At 43.0% G+C, this 13,576-nt stretch overlaps 1 protein-coding gene across 2 annotated transcripts in view; it reads right to left on the bottom strand.

The window, feature by feature from the left end:
- PDZRN4 (PDZ domain containing ring finger 4) overlaps window positions 1-13,576 on the bottom strand; it is a 322,510-nt gene that overhangs the window by 52,207 nt on the left and 256,727 nt on the right. For both annotated transcript variants that reach the window (XM_064491773.1, XM_064491774.1), the window contains 2 exons: window positions 7,591-7,847; window positions 4,307-4,409 (listed from right to left, as the gene is read on the bottom strand). In XM_064491773.1, the coding sequence (XP_064347843.1) occupies window positions 4,307-4,409; window positions 7,591-7,847 (360 nt within the window). The remainder of the gene's footprint in view (window positions 1-4,306; window positions 4,410-7,590; window positions 7,848-13,576) is intronic.

Raw genomic sequence — 13,576 nt, 5'->3', positions numbered from 1 at the left:
ATTTCAAGTAGCATTCCTAAGTGTTGAAAATCACCAGGCTCAGAAAATGTTGCTTAAATTATTTGCTTGTCTTGGCTCTAACACGATATTTTATACTATCACAATGTTGCGCTTATTAATTTTCGACTCCCCTCTATCAATACTGACTTTTGATGGGAAGTGTGGCGGAGAATGCAACATCATTCTTACACTCAGGCAGTGGCAAACATATCTTTATTAGGAGTTGGACAAGAGCTCTATATTTCTGAGAGCCTTTCCCTTTAAATTATTTCTGGTAGAGGCTGGATTTGAGATCTGCCTCTGACTGGCTAAGGGCTATTTATGATTTATTTCAACCTTTAGCTGGCTCTAGGAAAAAAAAAAATGAACAAAGTTGAAAATACAGAAAAAGGAGTGCTTAATCCTCAGGGGTATTTCAGTGGAAATAAGAGTCAGTACCTCGACTCTTACAATGGCCACGTTGTTTAGATTTTGATATTTTTATTTTTTCCTTCAAAAATAAAATGAAAGTCTTTTAGCATTTTTAATTAGAAAACACTGTCATCATTTTTTTTTTAAAAGGGTCAAATTTCAAGCTGTGAGTCTTTTAATGCAAGCTGGTCCACTGAGACTTTTCTGTAGCACTGTGGGGACATTTAAAACCTAATCAAATAATTTTCTTAGGCAAAGTGGTGATAGGCCTTGGTGAGATGTGGGCGTCATTAAAATTTCATCGAGGTCCCTAACACACTAGGGTCACCATAGCATTGACATAATGGCTGTAATATCTCCAAAGAAGCATCTGCTATCTATCACGGCTCTGAAGGGAGCTGTTACCATCAATGCAATCATCCGCGTGTTAAAGAACCCGTAAATATGTATTTACAGGATAGTCAGATCTGTTTGGCTCTATTGGGTCAATAATCCATGCATTGAACGTCCCTAAATATGTATTCACAAGATAGACAGCTCAGTTTTGGTTCACTGAGTCAACAGGAAGTAGACCTTTACAAAGAAACCTAAATAGCGGTAGAGTTTGCATTTCAGCAAGTTCAGAAATGCAGTTCGTACAGTTTCTGTCTTTGAAAGAGTGGAGAGCTATGCTAGCTTCAGTGGATGCCCACAGCTGTGCTTCCCTGTGGCCTGACACTTCGCTTTTAAAAAGTCAGAAGAGGAAACCTATCAGAGCACAGACTGTATTCAAGCTCCGAGGGGAGGGATGGAAACACAGACACGCAGGCAAAGCCCTCTGCACCAGGGTGACTGCGGTCCTTCCAGACTATGCCTTACCCCCTACTCTGTCACCGTCCAGATCCAATCCATCTCCTCCTCCTCTGCCGGAGGCTTTGCCCATTGTCAAGTTCATCCCAGCAGCCACAGGGGTCTCCTGAGGGCTGCAGAAACCACTCTCCACCAGCAGAGCTTTTACTGCTTCTCAGAGTAAAAGCCAAAGGTCCCTCAGGATAGACCCCTTCTCATTCTGAGCTCGCCTCCCACCACTGCCCATTCCCCTCGTCTGTGCTCCCAGAGCACCCTGGCCTCTGATGTTCCGGCAGCACGCCAGGTGAGCCCCTGATGCCGGTCGCCTGGACCTGCCTTTCCCTCGACCTGGAAAGCTCCTCTCCCGGATACCCACATGGCTAGCTCTTTTACTTTCTTTAGGTCTCTTCTGTGAGAGGCCTTCCCTGACCATCCTGCACAAGACAGCAACACCTGGAGGAGGTACAGCTCAGTGGTAGTGCGTGTGCTTAGCATGCACGAGGTCCTGGGTTCAATCCCCAGTCCCTCCATTACATAAATACATAAATAAATAACCCTAATTACTCCCCCACCTAACAAACAACAAAGACAGCAACGCCTCGTCCCGACACCATGCATAGCCTGCCTGTTACCCCGATGCTTGTTCTCCATGAGCGCGTGTCACCATCTAATACAACATGTCTTCACTCACTTGTGTATTGTTCTCATCTCCCTCTCCCCTCTAAAGGTTAAACTCCACCCAGGGCAGGGGGCTTCATCAATCCCCAACTTTGATAAGAACCTGGCATCTTTTAACTGCTCGGTAGACATTTACGGTACAACTGAATGAAAGCGGATGGAAAGGAGTATTGACTCTACTTTCCCGATTGCCTATTGATGTGTCTGCAATTTTAGTTTGAGGAGGAATGAGTGTCACTTTCTGGAATGAAGTCCTTTCTCCAGCCATCAGACCTCAAGTTCCCTGTAATATTCTCTAAGTGGCACAAACCTGGTCCTTCCTGCACGTGCTCACCCCACCGCATCCCCAGAGCTACTGGGTGATAACGGAGCTCCTGGAGGAGCTGGGGTCACCTGAGCTGGTCACAGAAACACTTGACCAGCCTATTTCAAAGTGTAAACGCAGCATTTCTAAATCTCGCCCCAATTCATGTGGTGCCCACAACCAGCTCTGGGGATAGGCGTGGACTAGATTTTACAGCCTCATCGTATGCAATCAAGAGGGATGGATGGCGTGTGCTACTCTGCCACATAAGTGTAACAGACTGAGATGTACTGGATAGAATCATTATTCTCTCCTAAACTTTGTAAATTATCCTTAGGGTATCCCCCTGTGCCTCCACCCCCTACTCTGAGCCATGCAGATATCCTCAAATGCATCCTTTCTCGTGAGAGGAGGCTGTCACCGTGACTTATTCCTTATTTAAATTTCACAAGAACATCCTTTATTTCAATAACTCAGAAAGGTGCCTTCGGCAAGGGGATCACAGCTGACAGCAACGTACTGACTGTCGCTCTGTGATTAGTTGAGATTACAGGCTCCAGAAGACTTTTCTGGGCATTTACCACTGTCATCACACGCAGGCTGCCATCTTCCAGGGATGCACACTGGTCAGAGAAGAGGATGTGCTGCAGCTGGAGTGAGCACTATAGAAATCTGTCTGTGTTGTAATGTTCAATGATGTGCTGATTAAATAAAAGAATTTTTACCGTGAACCTGCTTAGCCTAAGCAAGTCTTTCTCTCATGCCACATAGATTTATTTTAATAAAGCTTTAAGGCACAAACTAAATAAAAAGTTGAAGTGATCAAGAGAATTCCATTCCCTAAACACAAAGTAATTCATTAACTGAAAGAAAAACATCGTTTAATCTTGAATTATTTGGATAAGTGACTCAACTTTGTAATTTATTTTGCATGAATGGACAAAGCTTAATGGATATTTCAATGCTTACCAGTACTTGAGTGGATTTATAAAAATAAAACTTTTCAATCAAATTAATGGAGAGGAGGGGATAAAAAAATTAACATGAACAACAATGACAAAACCGTCTACTCAGATACCTGATATTATTGCACATTCTCCCAAATTCTGGCTGAAAAGAAATAATGATTTCTGTAATCCCCAGCAATGACTTTGGTGGGGGAGAGATTTCACATAAATGTCTATTTGCTTTAGGTGAGCTTCACTGAATCGGCCTTATTTGATTTTGCATCCTCCTAAGGGAAGAGATTTCAGGATTTTCTGGTTGTAAAATGGAAAAGAACATTTTGCTGAACTTGTATGACATCATCTAATGCATTAAAAGGGCAGATAATCATGGGTTCTTTGCCTGTTTACCAAGGCTTCCTTACCTCCTCCATCTATTTTATTTCCAAATGTCAGAGTAGTCTGAAACCTTTCAAAGATTTATAGACTGCAGATACAGAGGAAATTCTAGGATAAATCCTTTAACTTTGGGGGAAGCTTTTAAATAATTAACAGACAGGCTTTGGGAATTGTTTCATATCACAGTACAGCTACTTTACCCTATACCGTGTGAAGACTAAACAGAGTTTAACAACAAAGGACATGAGGTCATCTCTCTTTCTAGAAAGTCGGTGAAAATGCTCTTCAGAGTACTTGAGCCATAAAAAGAACACTGGCTTCGAGAAGGGGAATAAGAATAATATAAAATTTAGTTTGTCAATGACAATCAAAATGCAACACAAAGAATGAAAATAGTAAACACAATCTTGGCTTTAAATATAATTTCTTTTCCAAACTCTCCTTGGACATTCTCTTATATTACAAAAAGAAGGGGGAAGAAAAAAGTAGCTGCCATAATATTATTTACACAAAGCAACAACCACGTGAGCAAATTCTTTTCAGGCTTGTATGATAAACATGTTTTCCAATAGTCTTCAAATACTAGAGCCAAATAGCGGAAACAAACATTTAAAAGATCTGATCCTAGATATTTAATAGACAAAATAATCATCACAGGAATAAATGAATCGTTTCTTCGTTCCGCAAGCCCCCTCGAGCGGCACGTTACGAAGAAGCGTGGAGTGGTGTGACGAGGTCTTACCTCGTATTCCAAGTCCTCCGTCCTGTCTGCATCAGCCCGCAAGCTGGAGAGGTACTCGTGGTCCTCATAAAATTCCTGCTCCACCGCGTGAAGAGAATGACAGCTATGGGGAAGGCAGCAACACGATAGCAGTGGGTCAAAGGGGTTGCTCTCAGGATTAAAACTTTTTTTAGAATTTCACGGTAGTTTTTCTCTGCTCGGCAGCTAAGACCTGGAGGGATCCAGCCTCTAAGCGAACTAAGGCTCAGAAAGAGCGACTGCTTTTCCTTCTCCCGCGACAAGAAGCCCAGCAATTGGAGAGAATACAAAGCTGGGGGCCCCAGGTCCGAGCGGCACCTGTGTAGAGACGGATGTGTCTCCCCGCCAGCTGTGCTGCTTAACTGATGCTGCTCTCGGCCTCCTTCCGTTCCATCCACTGGACTTGCTCCAGACACGGCTGTGTGGCCTTCCAGAGGGCAGTCTACCCAAAGGCGGGTGTTTTGTCACAAAGCACTACCAATTTCATAGTTACAGCCTCAAACTGTTTTATGAAATCTGTTTTGAAAAGCACAGCCAGTTGGCCCTCCGGGTCTGTGAGTTCTGCCTCCGCCGATTCCACCAGCCGGGGATCCAACGTCCAGTCTGCGGCTGGTGGAATCCTTGGATGCGGAACCTGAGCAAGCGGGGTGGGCTGAGCGAAGCGGTTTTCAGATTGTAACCGCAGTCACGCTGCCCCCATTCCTTAAGACCGCCTTCCTCCCTCATGACCCACATCTTCCCCTCTTTGATAAAAGGCACGTCCATAAATATTAAAGAACATTCCTTACAGAACGTTCATGGAGATGACTCACTGGAGAAGCCTGTCAACCACAGGGTTTCCTAATTGCTTTAGAAAGTTTCTGAGGACAGAGAGAGCTGATGAAGTAAAGGAAATGAGGGGGACCCAGGGACTTTTCTACCGGACTTTTATAGATAGATCCTTTAACTGTTGGGAAATGTTTTAAATAATTTAGAGAAGTGTTTTCAAATGACAATAGAGACATTATACGTTAGACCATATGCAAGCTAAGCACAGTTTTTAACAGCAAAGGGCGTAAGGTCATCTCCAAGAAGTTCCAAGTCAGTGAAAAGTCCTAAGTTCAATTAACCAGGTTGCTTGCATGTGAGACCTCTAGGCCCTGCCAGTGAGGGCATTACTGAAAAACTGGGGTTATTAGCATAAATTCGTTCCCCTATCACTAACCGAGAGGCCAGAGAGACCCATTCTGGTGCCCTCACACAGTCTAAACATTTTAATATTTCACTTTTCTCTAATGTTCTCTACTTTGGGCCCGAAGAGCCACAGCAGGACAGGTAGCATCTCGCTTGCTGGTCTAACAGGCGAACCCTCCCGGCTTTAATCTGGCCTGGCTTTGTGAAGCCCACGTGGGCTGGGAAAATGTCAGAGCTTGCTGTTTGGGGCATCTCATGGGTGTGTCTCCTCTTTGGGTTAGTAAGAAGGGAGCCCTGCTGTGAGGAACACCTTATTCATTTAGTAAACATTTATCGAGTATCTACCAGATGCCAAGACCCTATGCCAAGAGCCGGCAATCGGCTGGTGCACAAAATCCAATTCTTGTCCTATTAATTGGGTAGAGCAGCCAAGTGGGAATTTTAGTACAGTGGGGTAATTAAGGGCAACATTTGGAAGCTGTGAGAGTACATGGTAGGGGTGTGTTTACTGAAGTCCTGGGACATTTGCTAGAAGAGGTTGCCTCTAAGCTAAGATCTGCAGGACGTGGGAAGGGTGGCAGGTACCGGTAGAAGGGAGAGGGCAGTGGGTCAGACCTCTTAGGCTCAGAAGACTGGCCCCATCATTTCCTTGCTGTGTGACCGTGGCCGCATCACTTAACATTTGTTTCCCTATCTGTGACATGGGGATGGTGATAATATAATATACTCCCTCAGAAAGTTTTTGTGAGGACTAAATGAGTTAATAAGTGTCACGCACTTGGAATATTACCGAAAACAGGTTGTTAGCTAATATATGTTAGTTCTTGTTCATTTGAGAAGGCATTTATTGGATGGCTGCTCTGGGTCAGGCTGTACCAGTGGATAGTATATATCTATTTGCCTGGGTATTTTTCATCTGTTCTCTGGAATATGAGCTCCAGGAGGTAGTGGCTTTATTTTTGTTCCCAGTTTTATACCCAGTACCTAGTTCTGGTGCCTGACATAAGGGGCTATTTCGTAAGTATGGACAGATGGCTAGAATCGTAGGTAAGACAACCAGAGCCCCTGCCCTCCCAGAATTTGAAGTTTCAAGGAGTGGTTTCCAAAGCATAGCTGCACATTAAAATTGCCTAGAGAGATTTTTGAAAAAAAGTTAATGTCTGGGTTTCACTCTAAAAGCTCTTATTTAATTGGCCCGAGGTGGGATCCGGGCATTGCATTGATACGGCTCTTCAGTTTCCAGGTGATTCTAATGCACACATGGGACCCACTGAAATGGACATAACAGAAGCCACCAAGGGGCAGGGAAGTGGCAGGACCAGATCTGTGTTTTATTAAGCGGAGAAAGGATTGTTCCACTCTTAGAAATCAAACACTCAGTAATGTTTGAATACGTGCTGAAAAGTCCACAGAACAAAACAGATGGGGCAAAACATACTTCCCAAACTGTACAGGTAGGCTTATTTGAATAAAATATCTCCAACTGCCTTTAACTCAGGTAAAAATTGGAAAGAAATCGTCTTTTAACGGTTCCTTATTTCACAGCTCTATACTTAACTCTCAGACAGCCAGGATCTTTTGTTTAAGTCTCAATATATCAGGTAATTGCTTCCTTTGGAGTATTGCACTTTAATTAAATTACTTTCCCAGCTTCTCCTTTAAAGAAGAGAAGAGCGAAAAAGAGAGAGAGGCGACCCACCGAGGAGCATAGAGTGCCAACGTGACAGTTCTGTGTCTGTCTGAATAAGGTTTTTGGCAGCATCAGTGAGAAACGCTATTTCCCTGACCAGTGCTCGTGAGCTGTGTGAGGCTTCTTGATGGCTGGAAATTCAGAAGATGAGCTAATCAGCGCCAGAAATTTTCACGGCACCTCAGCAAGTAGGATTCTTGAGGTGAAGCAGCCGTGTGGGTCAGGGAAACCCGGGGCAGCTGAGAACTAATTGGATGTAGACACAGTGCAGACATTTTCCAAACAGAACTGAGAACCTGCCTCCGTAATTGTCAGCTTGCTCGTGGGACTGATTCTTCCCAACACCTGCTTTAAATGACGGATGACAACACACAGGGCTCTGGGAGAAATGACGGAAACATACCTGTCTGAGAGCAGAAATGGACAGATGTCTGGCACTGGAGGGGTAGGGGGCCTGAGTTTGGCCAAGGCCATGATGTGCTCGAAGGTGATGTCCGTCTGAGTGCTGGCGTTCATGAGCTGCACTTCTGGGACCGTTCCATAGGCTGGTTTACTGAGAGGCGTTCGTCTTAGCACCTGGACCACGATGGGCTCCTTGGCATTTCGAAAAGCTTCCACAGCCTCTTCATGGGTGGCCTTTGAGAGATCCTTCCCGTTGACCTGCCGAGATAAAAGGACGTGGCTTATCTCAGAGCAAAGAACAGAGAGGCTGTCATGATGGATTAAGAGAACATAGGGAGGGGAGGTTTAAACCAGCTCTGATACGAACTGTGTAAAGGAATATTTAATCAGACATCGACATTTATTGAACCCTTCACCAACATGAGAAAGTACAGGGGAACTGGGAAAAGAGTTACTTCTTGTATCTTTAGGAAGCACGCCATCAGAATTATTAGTAAAGATTTAAAAGCAATAAACAGCACATAAGCCTCAGCAAATGTTCACCGGAATCTTCAGATAGGTAGAAATGTTAAGTATATCCTTTTTTTTAAAAATGATCTATCAATGTCTTGGTGGAATTTTCAATATTTAATCAGTCTTACTGACCTGAAAGCTAATTTGGGGGGATATTGTCACATTTCTTTCATGTTCATCATTTTTATCCAAGACCGTGTTCTTGCCCCCGTGCACGTCATCCTAAATCCTTGCTATTGAAAGTGTGGTCTGTGGGCCAGCAGCATAAGCGTCACCTAAGAGATTAGAAGTGCAGACTCCCTGGCCCTACCCCAGACCTACCCAATCAGAATTGGCATTTTAACAAGATTCCAGCTGACTTACATGCCCATGAAAGGAGCATCGCTCTAAAGCACCTCTGAGTGAGTAGACCACATCCCTTCGGATCCTCACCTGTTTTAATTTATACCACTTTTCGACTCTCCCAGGTAGCTCTGGACACAGAGAAATAGGTGATGTTTGCCTTTTCCCTCCATCACTACTTCTCAGTAGGACCAACCACTGAATTTGGGAGATAAAAATTATTCTTTTAGTGAGACTCTCCCATGCTTGCTTATTAAAGGCCAGTGATGTTCCCCCGACCTTTGTGGCACCCAAAACGCCCACACACTTTTCTGATCGCCCTCTGGAGGGACAGTACAGAGACTGCTCTCAAATGGTCCTCAATTTATTCCCCTAAAATGGGTCCTGATAACACAGCCTCTTAGTGGAAGTTGTGCTTGAATAAAGGACTACAGAATCACCCCAAATGAATCAAATAATGTGGGTTTTGCAAATAGGAAGAGATACTTGGGAGTGCAGTACCATGCTCAAAACCCCTGAAATTATACCATTTCTAGACGCCTAAACCACCTGCCTGTTGGGGACGCTCTGATAACTGCTATGCACCAGCAAATCTTTAGCAATCCCTGGATACCTTGAAAAGAAGCAAAGGGAACCACTGAGTTGCAGCCAGAGAGCAACTGCTGACATTCAAATGAGTGCATTCTCTCTCCCTGAGTAGACAAAGAATATGTGTGTGCTCAGAGCAAGTGGGGGGCGTTTGGGGAGAAATGATACAATGCCAGGTAGAAACTGTCACATCATGGAGAGATAGGCTTAATGATCTGCAGGAGCTAATTTACTCAGTCGACCCTGCAAGAGTTAATGTGCCTTCAAAAATTGAGCAATTAAGTTTCCTCACCAGCAAAATATGACCCAGTAGAGTTTTCTCGAATAACTAGTAAGAAACTTCAGGTGGAGACTCGGGTGCATGCCTAGGAATGGGCACACAGTCACTAACGTGAGTATTTACTGAGTCTTTTCTCTGTGGACTAAACTTGAAAATTATCACTGAAATTTCACTGGCACAACCTCGGAATGGCTTGACGACTTTGGGCAAATGGGAGGATGTGAACACGGGACACCTACCGACACATTCATTCATTCCTTGAGCTACTGTCCAATGACAGGCACTCTGGGCTGGGGCCGCCCACTCTTAAGGACCTGTCGTCAGCGAGTGATAAGTTCCAGAATGGAAAAGCACAACCTAAAATCCGGCCTGACATGTTGAATAGTGTCATCCTCTGTGTCTCATATTGTGGTCAATATTTATAAGTGCCAGCGTTATGGGACATGATTGGTGTTAAATAAGTATGCTCTGTGGGAATCTATGGGGTAAGGAAGAATTGCCCCTTTGTCTCAAGTTTCCTGCTTCATGGTGTCCCTTTAACTCAGTGAATATCTACTCTTGCAAGGTTTCAAACCATTCTCTCCCTGCAAAGAACCCTTGCTCATCATCAATTATCAACTGTCTAAAACTTACTGGCCCTGTGTCAGTATGTTACCTTTCCCTATTAGTCTTGATTCTAGAGTAACCCCTATCAGCGGCAGAATAAAAGAAGACAGTATCCTTTTTGAAGAAACTTCAAGCAATATCTGAAGGCAAAGATAAAAATAACTTGTGGCCGGGGTTTCTCCCAGTCATTCATTAAATCTTACTAAAGCATAAATTGCATAAATTAGTGGCCAGACAAATGCCTTATTCTGTTTCTTCTCCAAGGTGGCTCAGAACCTTGCCTACAATCTGGTCTCGATATTCCTTTGTTCCTCATTTGTTTTAGAGATCTTCAAAGCAAGAATAATTTTTAAAGAGTGAGTTCCTTACTGATAGTGATTATTTATTTTACGTTCCTACAAAGCTGATTAAGATTATCTTTGCAAAATTCAGAAAAGTTTAAAAAGTTTGACAGAAACATAAAAATTATGGACAAGAATTTTAGGCTGTAAAAATGAATTGTTCTTATTGTAATGCTTGGTATATGGAGACAATATTGATGTTCATAGAGCAAGATCGATAGCTCTTGATTCTAAGACCTGTACATTCATTCATTTACAATCATGGCATTTATATGCAAATTTCTTTCTTTTCTTTTTCTTTTTTTTTTTTTTTTTTTTTTTTTGCTTTAAAGACAATCAAATACAATCTTAAAAAAGGACAGTCAATATACTCTCGAATATCTTACTTCCCCATTGGGAATGAGCTTTTGTTCCAGTTATCATGCAGCTGACCCCCATTTTCATAAGCTATTTAATATCTCGCAAAGTAAAGAAGTCTATGACCTTTAAAGGCGCCACTGTTGCACGTGATCCCTTAGGAAATGTAAGCGCTGATGATACAGAACACTTTTTTTTTCACTTCACTTGAAGTTCATCAGCATACTGTTAGCCTACCAAAAGGTCACCACTTTATAAATTATGCCTTTCACAACAGAACAAAGAATAGCTTAATTGTGACTTTCTGGCCGATGCCTTGCTCAGTTATCATCAGTCACAGCTAGGGAGAGGACCAACATCGGAAAAATACCTCAGGTTTTACTCCTACAGAAAAGTTTTGATAATTTTAACAAAAATAGTAAACTTTTGTTTTTTTCCATGTGGCTAGATCCTAAGTCCACAGCAAGGCGTTTGGTAGTTCATGGCGCCACGTCCTTGTCATTCTACTTCTTTTCCATCAAATTCTCTCCTTCCCGTCCTCCCTTGACTCCGCCCTCCCTCTCCTTCTCTCTCTGTGTCTCTTGGTTTTATACGGGCAACACATGTGAGATGAAGCAAGAGAAAGAAAAGCCGTCTACTAAGGGTGTTCCACTTCATACAGGTAGTTAAGAGTGTCAATCCAAACTGCTCTAGGTGCCTAGTAAATATGAGACAGGAGGGAAGGGAGCAGGGCACACCCATGAAAAGAATGAATGACACAGCAGTTGAGGATAGGACAAAGACTGGTTAGAACCAACAAGCCCCAAGACGGCGCAAGATTCGACTTCCGGTGGACCTTGAGCCTCATTATAGGCTCACTATAATACATTAGCATGCTAAATGACACACCCACAGGCTCCATGACAGCTCCCAGGCTGGCTGTAAAAGACCAAAAGGTGGGTGGTGGTCCAATTCCTGGAAATCCCCGCTCCTTCCCCCAGATAGTTGGAATAATCCTCCCACTTGTGAGCATATAAAAATAGCCAGCCCATAAAAACTAGCCACCCCCTGCACCCCCAGGTCGCTCTCCCTTCTGTGACGCCCTGTACTCTGTCTGTGGAGTGTGTATCTCCCTAAATAAATCTGCTCTCACTTTACTATGGCTCGCCCTTGAGTTCTTTCCTGCACGAAGCCAAGGACCCTCACTTGGTGGAGCACATCCCAGGGACTCACCCGAGACCTGGGACGTGACCATCCTCTTGTGCCCCCCCCCATCTTCCTGCAACAAATGGAGGGGAGCGGAAGTGCTGGAGAGTACAGGGAAGTGGATTTTCGGGAGGAAAAACAGGATGAAGGGTGTTGGGAGCAAAACTGATGGGAGGAAATGAAAGGTAATTTGAAAATTAACAAAGAAATACCCACATATTACTGGCTTTGGCTTGGAAGTGTCCATACCGAAAGGTTTCAAGAAGGCTGGTGATTTGATTTAAGCATGGTATAGAGAAAGGGATCTTTTTCTAAAGAGGTTGTTAAATGGAGTGAGTGAGAGATTAGAGTGTCATCATAAACATGAGAAGTATACGAGATAATTCTCTCTATTACTATAACATCTGGCATTTTGATAACTGTGGCCAAAACTGATTTAGTTTTACTGCTACCGACCAGCTAGAGGATAACAGGAAAGACTTCTTCTTTTAATAAGAGTCCCAGGGTGGGGTGACTGGATTCTGAAATGATGGTTAAGCCACCTGACTTGAGAGGAATGAGAAACCAGGTGCGTTATTCATAAAGAGGTTATCGGAATTGGCAACAACATAAAAGAGGAAAGGAAGACGCCGATGACAGAAGTTCTAGGAGAAATAGAGACATGAGGTTATCCTCATAAAAACCAGCTTTGGGATTGGAAGCGAGTGAAAAGAGCGGTCTCAATCACACCAAACTTGAAGCAATTATAAGACATTCAGATGAACTAACAAATAAATGGACGATGAACGACTCAAAGAAAAACCAACCATGGGAAGTCATTTCCCAAGAAGCTCTTCCTTTCACTCCTGCACTGCCCTCGTCAACTCAGTTGATAAGTTGAAAAATATACACCTTTTTACAAATATGAAAACATAAGTGTCTTGATTCAAAAAAAGTTATTTTCCATTATATTAATAGAGAAACATGAATAGGAGAAAAGTAGTCACTTTTCAGCAATCATTGCAAAAGAAGTGCGAATACATTTGTTGTGGCAGATGGGCTAATGAATCCATAAGCAACTTGTGAATGTTAAGTTAAGAATATAGCTTTTCATATGGAAACCGAATCATGGCAACGTTTGATGAAGCTTCTGTTTAACGAACAGTCAATCTACCTTTTTGGATAAACTGCCAAATCTGGGCCACTTGTCAGCAACCTCCCCAGAGTGACTGGTGGCCTCAGTTTGGATATGAGCTGCTCTACTTTGATTTTATTCCTCCAAATCCAGCCACATGCAAAATTTTCTTGAGCATCAAAAAAAAAAAAAACAAAACAAAAAAACAGAACAGGCTTTTCTTTTTTCCTTTTTGAAGTGCAAACAAGTGCATGAATAACCCTGATAAGGGTCCGTTTCCAGAGTCAGCTGCTGGGGAATGAGGAGGGTCTCCAAACCTCTGTGCCTCTTGTGAAAAATCAGGGCTTTTAAGCATCCATGCCTCTCATGGAAGAATACACATGAGAATTCTCAGTAGAAGCATAGAATACCCAGGATGATGTACGATTTCAAATTGAGAATAAGCATAACACACTTGAATGTTGTTTCCTTTAACATTGATGAAATTTTATTCACTCATTCATTCATTCATTCATTCCATTTATTTTCAGCTTTGTGGAGGTATAGATGATAGAACTGTAAGCTATTTAACATGCGCACTGTGGTGATTTGATAGATGTATATATTGTGAGGTGATACCCACCATCTAGTTAATTAATACATACATCACATCAATTATTTT

The sequence above is a fragment of the Camelus dromedarius genome, chromosome 11 (genome assembly GCF_036321535.1).
Source record: "Camelus dromedarius isolate mCamDro1 chromosome 11, mCamDro1.pat, whole genome shotgun sequence".
In the NCBI taxonomy this organism is placed as follows: domain Eukaryota; kingdom Metazoa; phylum Chordata; class Mammalia; order Artiodactyla; family Camelidae; genus Camelus; species Camelus dromedarius.
This window is presented reverse-complemented; position numbering and strand designations above follow the sequence as displayed.